The 13,190-nt window shown below is 43.3% G+C and overlaps 1 protein-coding gene across 1 annotated transcript in view; it reads right to left on the bottom strand.

Moving 5' to 3' along the window:
* Positions 1-23: 23 nt before the first annotated feature.
* The window catches only part of sh3kbp1 (SH3-domain kinase binding protein 1), a 35,421-nt gene continuing 22,254 nt past the window's right edge, over positions 24-13,190 (bottom strand). The window contains exons 8-19 of the mRNA XM_030099630.1: positions 11,807-11,870; positions 10,386-10,480; positions 8,861-8,956; positions 8,725-8,776; positions 8,568-8,639; positions 5,186-5,336; positions 5,031-5,101; positions 4,823-4,929; positions 4,595-4,726; positions 3,608-3,819; positions 3,447-3,510; positions 24-3,364 (exon numbers count right to left, since the gene is read on the bottom strand). Coding sequence (XP_029955490.1) covers positions 3,326-3,364; positions 3,447-3,510; positions 3,608-3,819; positions 4,595-4,726; positions 4,823-4,929; positions 5,031-5,101; positions 5,186-5,336; positions 8,568-8,639; positions 8,725-8,776; positions 8,861-8,956; positions 10,386-10,480; positions 11,807-11,870 — 1,155 coding nt within the window. The 3' untranslated portion in view covers positions 24-3,325. The remainder of the gene's footprint in view (positions 3,365-3,446; positions 3,511-3,607; positions 3,820-4,594; positions 4,727-4,822; positions 4,930-5,030; positions 5,102-5,185; positions 5,337-8,567; positions 8,640-8,724; positions 8,777-8,860; positions 8,957-10,385; positions 10,481-11,806; positions 11,871-13,190) is intronic.

The following is a 13,190-nucleotide window of genomic DNA, read 5'->3' as shown; positions in this document are numbered from 1 at the left end:
TCAAAAAAGAAAATCTGCACACATACAGTACATAATAGCATCTTTATTACACTGAAATATAAAAGTATATATATATTTATCACTATCCTGGAGAGAAAGGACCAAGTCAAGAAAACAACTTGTGGCCTCGGTTGTCGCAGTTTTCTCGTTGTCATACGAAAGACAGAAGAAAAACCCAAAGAAATAAAGATCTGGAGTCAAAAACAGGAAGGCCACAGTGACGGGTTGCCATAGATTCTGTGCACATATAAGGAAGGAAGGCCGCACATGCTGCTACGCACACACACGTCATGCACACACACTCCATCCACCTGCGAGGACCTTTTGCTCACTACATTCCTCGAACCGTTTGCCCGCCACCGCCGCACCGCCGCCGCAGACTGCATGGTTTGTGTAACGCGGCCGGAGCAGCACATGTTCTTCAGCTCGCCGGAGTCCCGGAGCGAAAAGTGCAAAAGCGGAGAAAAAAAATAGTCTGTTTTTATACAGAAGGCATTAACTTATATATGATACAGTTGTGTTCATGCAGTGACGCACACTTTTCTTCAAGGGCGGTTTTCAATCTGCAGCCACGCGTCGTTATTGAAAAGATTTGAATGAGAAGATTGATACTGTTGTCATGTCCGCACAGTGACGATAAAGCTTCAGACCAGAAAGTCGTTAGCCTAGCTTAGCATGAAGACTGTGCAGTTAGAAAAAAAACTAAAACCTTGTTAAAGAAAAAAATCCTCGGAGGTCTTAGACTGGTCTTGCAGTCTGACCTTGTTTAGACCGGTTTATACCGGTTGAAAGTGGTCGATAGTTGTCTGTGACAGTTTAAATTGTTTTACAGTGGTTTAAAGTGGGTTATACTGGTTTATATGTACCAGAGGCATTTGGAAATGGCTAAACACCAGTTTGAACTATTCTGAATCAAAATAGACCATACTGGATGAAACTGGATTATACTTTTTTTAATGGTTTGTATTTGTTTAAACTAGTTCATTCTATGCTTGTCCATGCCAGTTTCAATTAGTCTACACTGATTTATAGTTTTCCGTTGAGTTTTCAAATGGGTTTAAACTGGTCTATATTCCTCTGTACTTTTTGAGAACAAGTGATTCAACCTGTTGAAAGTGTTTTAGTGTTTTAACTGAATTATTGTTTATGCTGGTTAAACTGGGTTTGAACTAGTTCATACTTATTCATGCAGGTTTATGCCGACTAAAACTGGGTATACAGGTTTCAATTGGTCTCCATTGGTTTGCTACCAGTATTCCCATCTTTACGCTAAGCGAAGCTAACGAGATGCTGGTCTGTCATTCACAGATGTATATTTACTCCTTCATTTAGCACCTACAGTATCTGCACTCCTCATGTCAGCTGAAAAATCACACTGATAAATGAGCTGCAGCACTTGGCTGCAGATTAAAAACATTACAAAGAAAAAATGGAGGTAACACCCCAGATTGAGAAAAAAAAAACATTAAAAAAAAAAAAAAAAAACCATCCCAATGCTAATGCTGCTGAAAGTTGCCGATATCTCAAAATCACCAGCCTGCAGTGTACCTCAGAAACATCGAGCACAGTTCGAGCTTTGACCGCTGTCTTTAGCCTATAATCTATATAATCTAAATCCTGACTTTAAAGGGGACGTATCATGCTGCCGTGGCTTTCTGCCATCTACTGTTAAAGAGGAAGACATCAGGGAAAATTCAAGAATGTAGTAGAGGAGGACAGAGAGGTGGTTGGTGTAACAGAAGAGCATGTAGGGGATAGAGGAAGACAGAAAAAAGCAGGTGAAAATCGAAGAAAAAAACTATTGCTGAAGACGTCTGTGTGATGCATCGTTAAAGTCCTCATTCGCAGTGTTTTCGCTTTACCTGAAGGTGACATCAATTTGTTCTCAGACGTATATTTTGTAGTGCCATTTTGCTGGAGTTATTCAGTGAGCTGTAACTAGCTCGGTGGCCTATTCCGAGCAAACTGATCGAACTAGCTAGAAAGACACGCTGTGAAAAATGTGAACTTTCCATGATACAAGCAGGTTAAACTTAGATCACAACTGGGTTCAGAACATGGAGAAATAAAAAAGCTTACCAGCAAGGCAAATAAAGTAGGACAGGAAAAAAAAAAAAACAAAAAAACAAGAATGCCGATGATCGTGAAGACGTAAAATTACATGATACTTCCCCTTTAATTGTGCTGCAGTAGTCAGGATACAGTCAAGACGTGAGCCGCATTGCCACAAAAGGCCACACACACTTTTCAAGGAACTTCTGGAAAGACTAAAGTCTCAGGGGAAAAATGATCGAGCTAATGCCTCGAAGCATATCTGCTCATTATGCTGTGCTTGCATGAGACGGTACAAAGCAATGAGCATGAGAACGGAACTCTTTCAATAAGGCTTTTTTTTTTTAAAGGTCCGTCTGCTACAAAGCGTCTTTTGCAGCTTTGTGCTGTTTTGAAGTAGGATGAAGATGAACGAAAAACCTACTGAAGGTTCAAACCTCTGAAATCAAGAGTGTGTCTGACACTGACTCCCAGGCCCCGTTTACACGACGACGTTTTCAAGTGAAAACGGGAAACTTTCATTGTGTTTTTGGGTGTCTGTTTACACGATAATGCCGAAAACTTAACTTATCGAAAGCGTCCCAACTCCGTCTCCATGGAAACAGCGGAAACGCTGCTGTTCCACATGTGACCACAAGAGCAAATAGTAAAACATGAAAACTACGTTGTTTTCAGCCACTTCTGTGTAAACCGACGCCGCTTTCAAAAGTTTCTCATGAAACGGAAACATAAACAAAAAAACAATGCGTTTTCACTACGTCGTCCTGGAAACGGAGCCTCAGTTCTTGGAAAAGTTCCTGTCGTGAAAATGCGGCCTTGGCCGTTTCCTCATCCAAAACTATATTTACTGAAACACAATCACACTCACTCACACACACACACATACACTCTCACACCGATAGGTGGCGAAGGCCGCAGTGTGGACGCAGAACAGCACGGAGGTGGTCCGAACCGACCGGGCTACTTAGGTCGACCTCTCCCCCACACGCAGAGACATGAAGTACCAGTGAGGCGGCCCCTCGGGTCAGTCAGTACCGGCGGCGCGGCGACAGACAGCGGTGAGTCCAACAGAGAAAGCCTCTTCAGAAGAGAAAATCATAGCGACGTAAACGCGGGATAAGGCGGCGTCTGGGGCGGGAGGGGTGGCGGTGGCGGCGGTGGCTGTTTCCATCGGCTGCTGATGGCCACGGTCGTTTGGCACGAACATTGTTTTGGCTGAACTGTTTGCTTTCGAATGGCGGCCTCCGACGCGGCGACGGGGATGCTTCAGTCTTCATTTTGACAGGCTCTTCTTTATGTGCTCTACTTCCACCTGTCCAACACACAAACCATCACTCACCAAGTTAAAAACGTGTGGAAGGAAACAAATCAATGTTTTCAGCTCATGTTCTCACCTGTAAACTAATACGGATCTTCTTCTCCTCGTCCAGAGCGTTGGTAAGCTGCTTCATCTCTTGCCTGCAGCAACACACACACACACACACACACACACACAGATCACACACACAGTCGAAACCCGCCCCGATCCCCTCCCTGCTTGGCGCCGCCCGCTCACCTGTGCTGGCTCTTCAGCAGTTCGATGGAGGCCCTCAGGTCTCTCAGCTGGTTCCTGAGTTCCTCGAGCGTGGGCGGAGTCAGCGGTGAGTGCCGCAGCTCGGGGGAGGGGCTCAGACCCGAGGAGGAAGACGGGGAGGCGGGGCGATGGCTGGTGGGGGGCGGGGTCAGGATGGAGGGCTTAGCAGGCAGCGGTGCTTTACTGTCGAGGGTCTGACAAGAAAAACAACAAAAACAAATTTCAAGTTTTTAGCAGATTTAAAAAGAGCAAAATCTAAACCTGGTATAGGGTGTTTTATAAATCTGAGACAGCAAATTAAAACACAACAACCTCTTCTGCCTCAAACTGAGGAGATTTCTAGTTTGAATCCAGACTCGGAGAGCTTTCCTGTGCAGAGTTTGCATGTTCTTCATGTGTGCAATGCTTTTCTTCAGGAATGAAAAAAATATTTAACATGTAGTAAGACCAAACCCATGTTTTTCCCCCTTCACTCATGGGCGTCAAAACATGTTTTTGTTCAGGGGCCACATAAAGTCCAATTTCAAACTGAGAGGGCCGGACTGGTAAAATAGTGCCTTTTATTTAGATTTAAATAACTTTTCAAGTGTTTCAAAGTGTTTGAAAGTGTTTCTTTGTTGTGGCGCAGATTATTCATGAATAAAATGTCTGTATTTTCACACAACCAAACAATTACAACAGAAAATCAATACAGACTTAAAAAAAAAAAAACATCTTTTAATACCTTCTGGTGCAAAATACAGTGGAATGTCCAAAAAACTCTCCTCTATCGGAGCTTCATTTTGAATATTTTTATTTTACAAACTTTCGTATTCTTCTTTTTATTTGGCCTAAAAAGTGACCAACTAGTTGAAAATTGTGATGAAGGGTTAAATCATGTGGCTCTCCTTCCAGTAGTTTGAATCCATTAAAATGTGAAGTGTGGCGCCCCCTGCTGGACACATTGAGGGGTGCGGGGGGGGGTCTTACAGGGATGCTGGGAACTCCTCTCCTCAGGGAGACCTCTGCAGGACGGGTGGGGGCAGGCTCGTGCTCGTCCTTGGCTCGCTCCTTCCTGTCTACTACGATGGGGAAGTCGAGGTCGGCGCTGGACAGGACTGCCTGGAGGAGGGCGAGACGGGGAGAAGGAGGTCGTATCTGGACAGTAAACGTCCAATCAGACACCGACGGCGAAACCGTGAATGAGTTTGGGCTGACCGGCGTGATGATCTGCGAGCGGGGCCGGCGGTCCGTGACCCTCGGCCGTGACGCCGTGGGGTGACTCAGCTTCTCTGTGGAGGATACGACGGCGTCCAGGTCCACATCTGCACACACACACAAACACACACACACACACACTGGTGACTCACATGAGCAGAAGAGGGCGCTCTGGCGCCTCCATCCTGCTCCGCGCTGCTCCACTCACCGGGGTCATGTGACCTGTCAGGGGCGGAATCTGGTGTCGAAGCCCCGCCCTCTGACTTGGGGCTCTCACTCCTGAGCAGGTAAACCACACAACACTGTTAGGCGTAACCTCGGGAGGGTGCGCATGTTGTTTTGTCTGTGTTTGTTTGTACTGACGCGAGTGTGGGCGGTCTCTCGGGACGCCGCGGGGGCTGCGAGGAGGAAGAGGAGGAGGAGGAGGAGGAACTGGACTTTGGGGGGAGGGGTTTCTTGGGGAGGGCTGACGGGAGGGAGGGCTTGGTGATGTCGCCGACCTTCACCTCTTCACCTACACAGAAATCATACAACCAAACAGACGCTCAGAAACTTTGACCCAGACGGAGCTCCGACACATCACCGGCCAAAGAGAGAAAACGAAGCCGCGGCAGCAGAAAATCCCCCGAATCTGACCCGCAGCAGAGCGCAGAGGAGGAAGAAAGGTCTGAAGCTGCCAGAGGCTGCAGGAGAAGGGAGGCCAGAGAGCAGACAGAGGAGGAGGAAGAGGACCAGCTTTCATCTTTTCATTCTGATCTTCATCTTTGACTCAGATGTTGGAGTATTACTTGAAATTACATTTTTTAGTTTTTTTTTCTCCAAGACTCACATTTCATTTATGCATTATATAATTTTAATATAGTGTAAATATTCATTTTAATAGAATAAAACTACAGCTCAGTAGCTTCTAAATGCATAGAATAATTCATTCTTTGAAAATATTCATTCATTCATTCAGAGAAAATATTCTTTTTGGGGCTTTTTCCACACAGTTCTACTGTATGTCCTCCATCTCTGTATCCATGGTCCTCCTTACTGGCCTTCTCCTGCTTTTACTCACCATCTTCATCCTCATCATCCTTTTCCCCACAGAGCTGTTATTTCTCATCTATGATCAAACCATCTCTCCATTAACTCCATCCTGCCTGCACGCTTTAATCTGCTCACCACCTCCATTCAATGCATCCACTTCATGCACTCTGATTTACTCATATTCTCTGACTAATTTGAATCTCCACTTCTCCAGATCCTCCTCAACTGGCTCCCTTCTCTCTCTATAGATCACTGCATCATCCGCAAACAGCATAACCCAGAGAAAGTCCTCCATTGAGAATACCTCTTTGGTATTCGCTAAAACAACAAACAAAGCAACTGATTCTATCTTCTTTGTTATTTAGCTGTTTTCTTTGGTTGCATAAATGTAGCTCCATCTCAGCTTTCTTACCAACCATCTTCATGTCCTCCTCCTCTACATCTATGAGCCTTCTCTGAGTGACATTACGTCCACCACCTCTCTTGAGCACGTCCAAGCAATTTCAACCTCTTCTTCGTAGATTCATCTGAAATCAGTGGAGCCTCACTTCAGAAAACCAAAATGTATCATCTTCTTCTGTTTGAACCATTTTTCAGTGTTTTTCTCCTCTGTTCTAGCATGTTTGTGACTTCCGATTGGCTTCATTAATGAAAATCTACAGAAATCTCTTTGTGTTTTGTGGAAACAGTGATGTTATTGAGGAAGCAGCTCAAAGCGTCTGTCTGTCTCACACGGTGGTGACAGCCAGTGTTTGCGGAGAGGAAAACCAGAGCGTTGGGGGGGGGGGGGGGGGGGGCTTCCTGCTCCAGACTGCTGTCGATACGCTCATTCAATCACACATCTGGTATTTCTCTACAAAGGACGCTCCTCTTTCACTCCTGTTTCAACATCTAACCTCCACTCAAACCAAACTCTTTATCTTGTGAAGAGACCAGGAGGCAGGTTGCAAAGAATTCAGAGGGTGGTGCTTTCTGTCGCCTTACCCAGCATGCACTCTGTCATGTATATATTGATAATAAATCCAGATAAAGTTAATAAGTGGAGGTACAAACTGTCTATTCCATTTATACACACATTTTTGAAAAACAAAATGATGTCTGTCTCATGTTTTGGAGAAAAAAAAGCAATTAAAAAGCACAAACGCTTCTAGTTGGGTTTGGATCAAACTAGGTAGCAATATGTCTTACTGTGGAGATACAGAAAGTCCTGCAAAACAATTGCCTCTTTGATGTAATATGTCGCATGTGAAAATGTGAGTTTTGATAAAATTGAGTGAGTTACTCTCAAAACACGAGAGATATTTAGATCTTTAACTTTAACCATTATGTGGAATGTATAAAATTCAACTAAAAAACATTGCCTTTGGTGAAGGTGACCGTCACGTGCATCTATATGCTGATGACACCAATATTTATGCATCTAGTCCAGCATTAACAGCATCTTCCAGCCTTAATTTTGTTTTAAACACAAATGCTACTTAAATGCATGGTTTTCAACAGAAACATGTCGTATGGAGAGTGTCCCCTCTGAGACTGAATCTCTAGAACACTGTGATCACTTAAAGCATCCCAGGATCTTTCTTGACAATAAACTCACATTTGAAACTCAAAACGGTCAAATCCCGAAACAAATCCAGCCATACAACTTCTGATTAAAATGACAGTTCTCCTAATCTTAGATTATGGCGCTATAATCTAAAGATCTGCCTCAAAATATGTTTGTATATGTTTCTATGTTTTTCTTTGTGCCTCCTTGCTGAGTGCCTCCTGGTCAGGTGCGAATGAAATCTGGTTCTCAACTGACCTACCTGGTAAAATAAAGGTGAAATAAATAAACAAATAATTCAGCGGAGGGAGGAAGCAAACGGTGTGGCAGGTCGGTTTCTTTCCCCAATGTATAAGAAATAGAAAGGAAAATATATGTTTTTTTGACACATTTGACACACTTTGTTTGGTTTTTGATAAATTCTTCATCGAATATCCCTGAACCGGTGCCATGTTTCTTACGTGATTTTATATATTGAATGTATGATTGGATCCAGGAAAGAATATTGATCACCAGTGTGGGACCAGAAATCTTGAAGCAAAGCTGGAAGCAAGACGACAGATTTGTAACTCCAAATTCAAAAATGGGTTCAGAAAACATTGAGAAATAACATCCTTATGAATTACTGGGAGCAATATATCTGAAAAAAACAATGAAGTCTCTCAATTTACTCATCAAGTGAAAAACACCCACACATCTGGAGGAGAGATAAGCAACGACTAACGAGGTGATTCTGCAGTAAAGGAGCAGATGTAAAGATGTGCAGCGTCGACATTCTGCAATCAACAGCATCAAAAACTGTGGGAATGTCAGTAAAATGCTTATCAATGTAAGACTGCAAAGGTTTTCCTTTAAGATCCGATCTTCTAAAGAAGGGATGGAAAATGCTGATCAGAGTAAGAGCCGTAAAACTCCGGCAGAGGATCGAGGTCTCATCTTGAAATACCCTTTTTTGAAAGAGAAGCTGTCTTTCAACGAAGAATAAAATCCCGGTCGATAAGTTTGTCTAATAATTAAAAATGAACAAATGGTCCCAGGTTTTTTTGGAATTGGGGTTTATCCTGGTGTTAATATGAAGCAGGCGAGTTTGTCCGTCAGCAGCAGAAGAGATTTAGTGGAAAGGTGGAGGAGCTGTTAAAGCGGGGCGGAGAGACGTGGAGGTTTTACCTCGGTCCTGGTCTCTCTGAGGAAGATGTTCAGGACGCTCCGGTGGGACTTTCTTTACCTCCGGCTTTTTCTCTACAGGTCAAAATTCACATTTCCTCCTTTAAATGTATCTAAAGTGTCTCCCTCCTGTCTCTCACGCGGAGGACGAGTGTTTTACCTGTGGTGTGTTTGGCCGACGGCACGCTGGGCGGAGGAGGTTTCTTTGGTCTCTGCAAACAGAAACATCACCCTTTAAACTCACACACACCTTCAGAACGTCTTGGGGTTTTTTATTGGACGTGACACACACTCACCTCTTTCTCCACTTCTAGCAGCTTGACGAAGTTGTCTGGGAAGACGCCCTGCCGTCCGCCGATCTCCCCCATCCACCAGCCGGCATCCGCGCAGTCCTGGACAGAAGACCATATGAAACGGTTCAAATCGTTACAGGATGGCAGGTATAGAGTTATTGGCCATTGTTGCATTACTGGTTATTACAGACCAACTCAACTCAAAATACTGCATGTCTGCTAATTAATTATATGCAAGCAGTCTAAAACAGCTGTGCTGTTTATGAAAACATCTGTAGATGCAGCTCGACTAGACAGATCTATCAGAAGACTGAGCAAATGCACACTGTAAAATGTAAATAAACCCGACAACTTAAGTTCAAAACTCTCATTTCCTACACTTTAAATGTGTTTTGAAGAAATTCCCCTATGAGCCCTGTGTATTTCATACAGGAACAACTCAGACTGATGCATTCATGACCTACCTTGCGTTATACTAACTATTAAAATAGAGAATCATGCTGGAATATGAGCTGGTAGGCTATTAGAACCTAAAGCGTTAATACTGAGTTTTGATCATACAGATCAAGGCTGTCAGGCGCATTTCAGTTCAGGAATCACACGCAGCCCAATTTCATCTTGAGTGGGTGGAAATGGTAAAATAGTGCCATTACAACCTTTAAATTTAACTTCACAGTGTTGGCACAGAGTCTATATTTTTGCAAAACTCACCAACTTACTATTTTTGCAAAACTCACCGATTTACTCTCGAAAATCATTAAAATTTCAATATGAAGGCAAATATTATGGTGCTAAATACAGTGAAAAGCTGAAAGAAAAACCTCTCCTGTGGCTGCTGCATTATGCATGTTGCACTGTTTTCCAGGTTTTCTAATTTTTTATGATTTTCTTGATGGTTTGGGAGGCCACACTGGAGCCTCTTGTGGGTTGATTTTGGCCCACGAGCCTCACGTTTGACACCCCTGATTTAGACTGAGCTGGATGTGAGTCAGCTAAAGTGAAGTACGGTATATCCATAAGCTATGCGTTCCTCTCCCTCCCTCCTGCAGTCAAACACGAGGACAAAGAATCCGTCGAGTCAGCTTGAGGTCGTGCGAGTTCTGAGTCAGGTCGGACTGACCCTGCAGAGCCATGGAAAGACGATCCTTCAGAGGAAAAGCGCCCAGAACACTGAAGTTTCAGTTTGTATAAGCTCATTTTTGTTTCGGGTCAGGAAGAAGCTGACATGGCGGCCTCGTTACACGTTTAAAGAGCTCAATAAAACAGAAATAAAGTCTTTGTAGAGATCACATCACCCTTCACGCTGCTGTTCTTGTGTTCAGATCACTTTCATTTACAACACATTTCCTCTTTTGTTCATCTTCGGAGTTCTTGCCACCTTTTCTAAACCTCCTAATCTGTTGTTCATGTGTGTTTTTATTTTAAATCCAACAAGTAAAACCCTCATTTATTTACTCTTACTGGCAGGTATTGTCATGTTTGGACATTTCTTGGGGACGCCGGTAACCCGGGCCGTCAGGCGGCTCACCTTGGTGATGATGTTGATGATTTCTCCTTCTTTGATGGACAGCTCATCTTCATTCTGTGCTTCATATGGAAAGAGGACTTTACACTGCTCCCGCCCTGAAGAACAATACCAACAGCACACTGTCAGAAAATCTGTTCTTTAAAGTTTCAAACCATTTTTTGAAACGAAAATTAGCATCTGCGTCAGGTTTTGCTTCCACTGCTATACTCCAAATCTCCAAAATCACAAAAACAACCCAACTTCATTTGATGTTATCTCAAAAAGAAGTTGGTGTTTTTCTTCTGGCTTGCCTCCTTAAATACATTCCAGTTGTAAAAAAACTTAAAAGTACCACAAGCGCCCCCTCCAAAGGGCGTTTTCAAAAGCAGAAAGATAAGAAATAAGAAACAATGCCCTATTAGAATGAAAGGAAACCTGCATGAAACGAGGGAAGTGATGAATGAATGAAAGACTGCAGAGTTAATTAAATCTGACACGAGCAGAAGAAATGGTTTTGAGGAGCTGCTCTCAAGGTTTCTGGTTCTACTCTGTGTCATTGTTTTATTTTGGATGAGTTTTGAGAATACATTTTAATTAATTTTTCATTTTTGTACTTTTAACATATCAGTGGAAATGCAGCCGTTATTTACAATGGGGTTTCCGATTTAGTCGAGTTTACAGATTTGAGTTGAATTTGATTTAAAGGTGCTGTAGGCAGGATTCCGCATCTCCGCCATCTTGCTTAGGGTTACCTAAGCAAGATGGCTATTTGACCCATCTAAGATGGTGATTTGAAACCCAGCACAGCCAATCCGGTCCTGTTTTCTCTGACGTCACGCCCTTACGCAAGTTAAGCCCCTCCTACAAGAACGTGCGACGAACCCCCCTCGACCAATCACGGTTAGAGCCTCATGGGCTCTTCTGATTGGTCAAAGATACCTGGAGCTGTCGAGATTCCTTTTCAGCTCAGAACAGAAACAGATGGAAACGCTGCGCCCTCGCGGTAGTGCAATTATGCTACACTCCTGAAGGATTATCAATGGATACTCTAACATTTAATCCAAAGAAAACACAGAAAAATTAGCATTGACTAGCAAAATCCTGCCTACAGCACCTCTAAGTTATCAAACCCTGTCTGGGCATTTTGATTTGTGAATTAAAATCAAGAACTTTGCAAGTTAGACTGAGCTTCATGGAGGAAGCTGCAAAGACTTTTAAAGGTATACAAAACACAAAATATTGCACTTAACGAACAGTCAGTTTTAGGCTTTGAAGTTTTAGAAAATATAGAAATTCATTACTTTTTCATCATCACTTGCTATATGGCATACAGTATCCATAATCATCATAGAAACTTGTTTTCATACCAGTATTGACATCGGTAAATATCAGCCATAATTGCAATATTAATATCAGATACATCTTTCTTTTTCCCCTCTCACCTTTAGCTCTGCTGTCGGGTTCAGTCTTCATGTTCTCCACTGTGGCGCTCTTCCCCTCGCTGACCTGACAGACAGACACACACACGATCAGTCCAACATGAAGCCAGCTCCCTACACTCGCACTCAATTTCAACAAAAAGTGGATTTCATAGTTTCTGGATTAGATCCTGGGATGGAAGCTACCGGAACAGCTGAGCAAACATTTTCCAATCCTGCCTATTCTCATGCAGACAGTCTCGGTGGAATGTTCAGTGAAAAATGTTTATTGATGTTGGACATCTTGAAGATGAGATTTTGGTGCGAATGACTCTTCTGTCACGTTGAAAATAATGTATTAATGTAGGTTTGACAGTAAGAGTCTTGTATTTGGACAGTGGAAATCAGGGTTGCTTTGTACTTTGTTTTAATGAATCTTTTTCACTATAAACTACATTCATCTGTTATAGCGTCTCATGTTTTAGTCAAATACATAGAAATATATGATTTAATGGACCTTATTTACTTTGAAAAGGAGAAAGAAGAAATGCAGAAATTGTCAGTTACAGTCCCATAAAGGGTTAACTGCCTTCATAAATGTGCAACACATAAAAACACTGATCAATATAGAGGCTTTAATAAATAAAATCAGAACCAAACTACATCGTTTTAAGTGCAAACGCAAAACTTTTCTGAGGCAAAAAACACAAAGATAATGTTGTCGTGTAAATGGGACCTGAGTGCAGTGTGTGGTCTGAAGAAAGAAGTCGGTGTGAACGGAGAAGCACGGATAAGGTCCAAATTTAACCATTTTCTCCCTCCACCTTTTTCTACAAAATTATCTCCTGGAAATGAAAAGCAGTTGCTGACTTGCTGAACTCTGGAGAGCAGTTTGAAGCCTCAGGAGAGGAGACGATTTGCCCGGGTCGGGGCAGTTAAAGCGCCTCTTGTTCCCCCGGCTGGAGTGGATCCCCGAGCCGTGTTTGTGGAGCCGCTGTGGCTCTTCCACAGGAAAACACACACTCACAGCAGCCGGTTTGTCCCCTTGCACACACACACACACACGCGCGCTCACACACACTGCTCTGTTCAGGCCGGCCGTGGGGAAACCGCCCCGCCTCCTCCCCCTCCCGCCCTCCTCCCCCCCACGTGGAGCCGAGCGCCATCGCTACCAATTCAGACTTTTCAGAGCTCGTAAACTGATCACAGGAAAGATTTCAGCATTTTGTATTTGTGCAGTAACTTTTCGTCGTTCAAATAAACGCTGGATGAATATACGTCAGTTATTTATTAAAGGAATTTGACTGGTATCCAACGAGCTGAGCAAGCAGAGTAACACCACTGCTGACCAGAGGAGGCAGTGTTGAGCAGAATCGCTCTCGTGTGACCAGAGGAAGAAAGAAGAAGG

This window comes from Salarias fasciatus, chromosome 9 (assembly GCF_902148845.1).
Source record: "Salarias fasciatus chromosome 9, fSalaFa1.1, whole genome shotgun sequence".
NCBI lineage: Eukaryota > Metazoa > Chordata > Actinopteri > Blenniiformes > Blenniidae > Salarias > Salarias fasciatus.
Note: the sequence above shows the minus strand (reverse complement) of the source record. Positions and strands in the feature narration are given on the sequence as shown.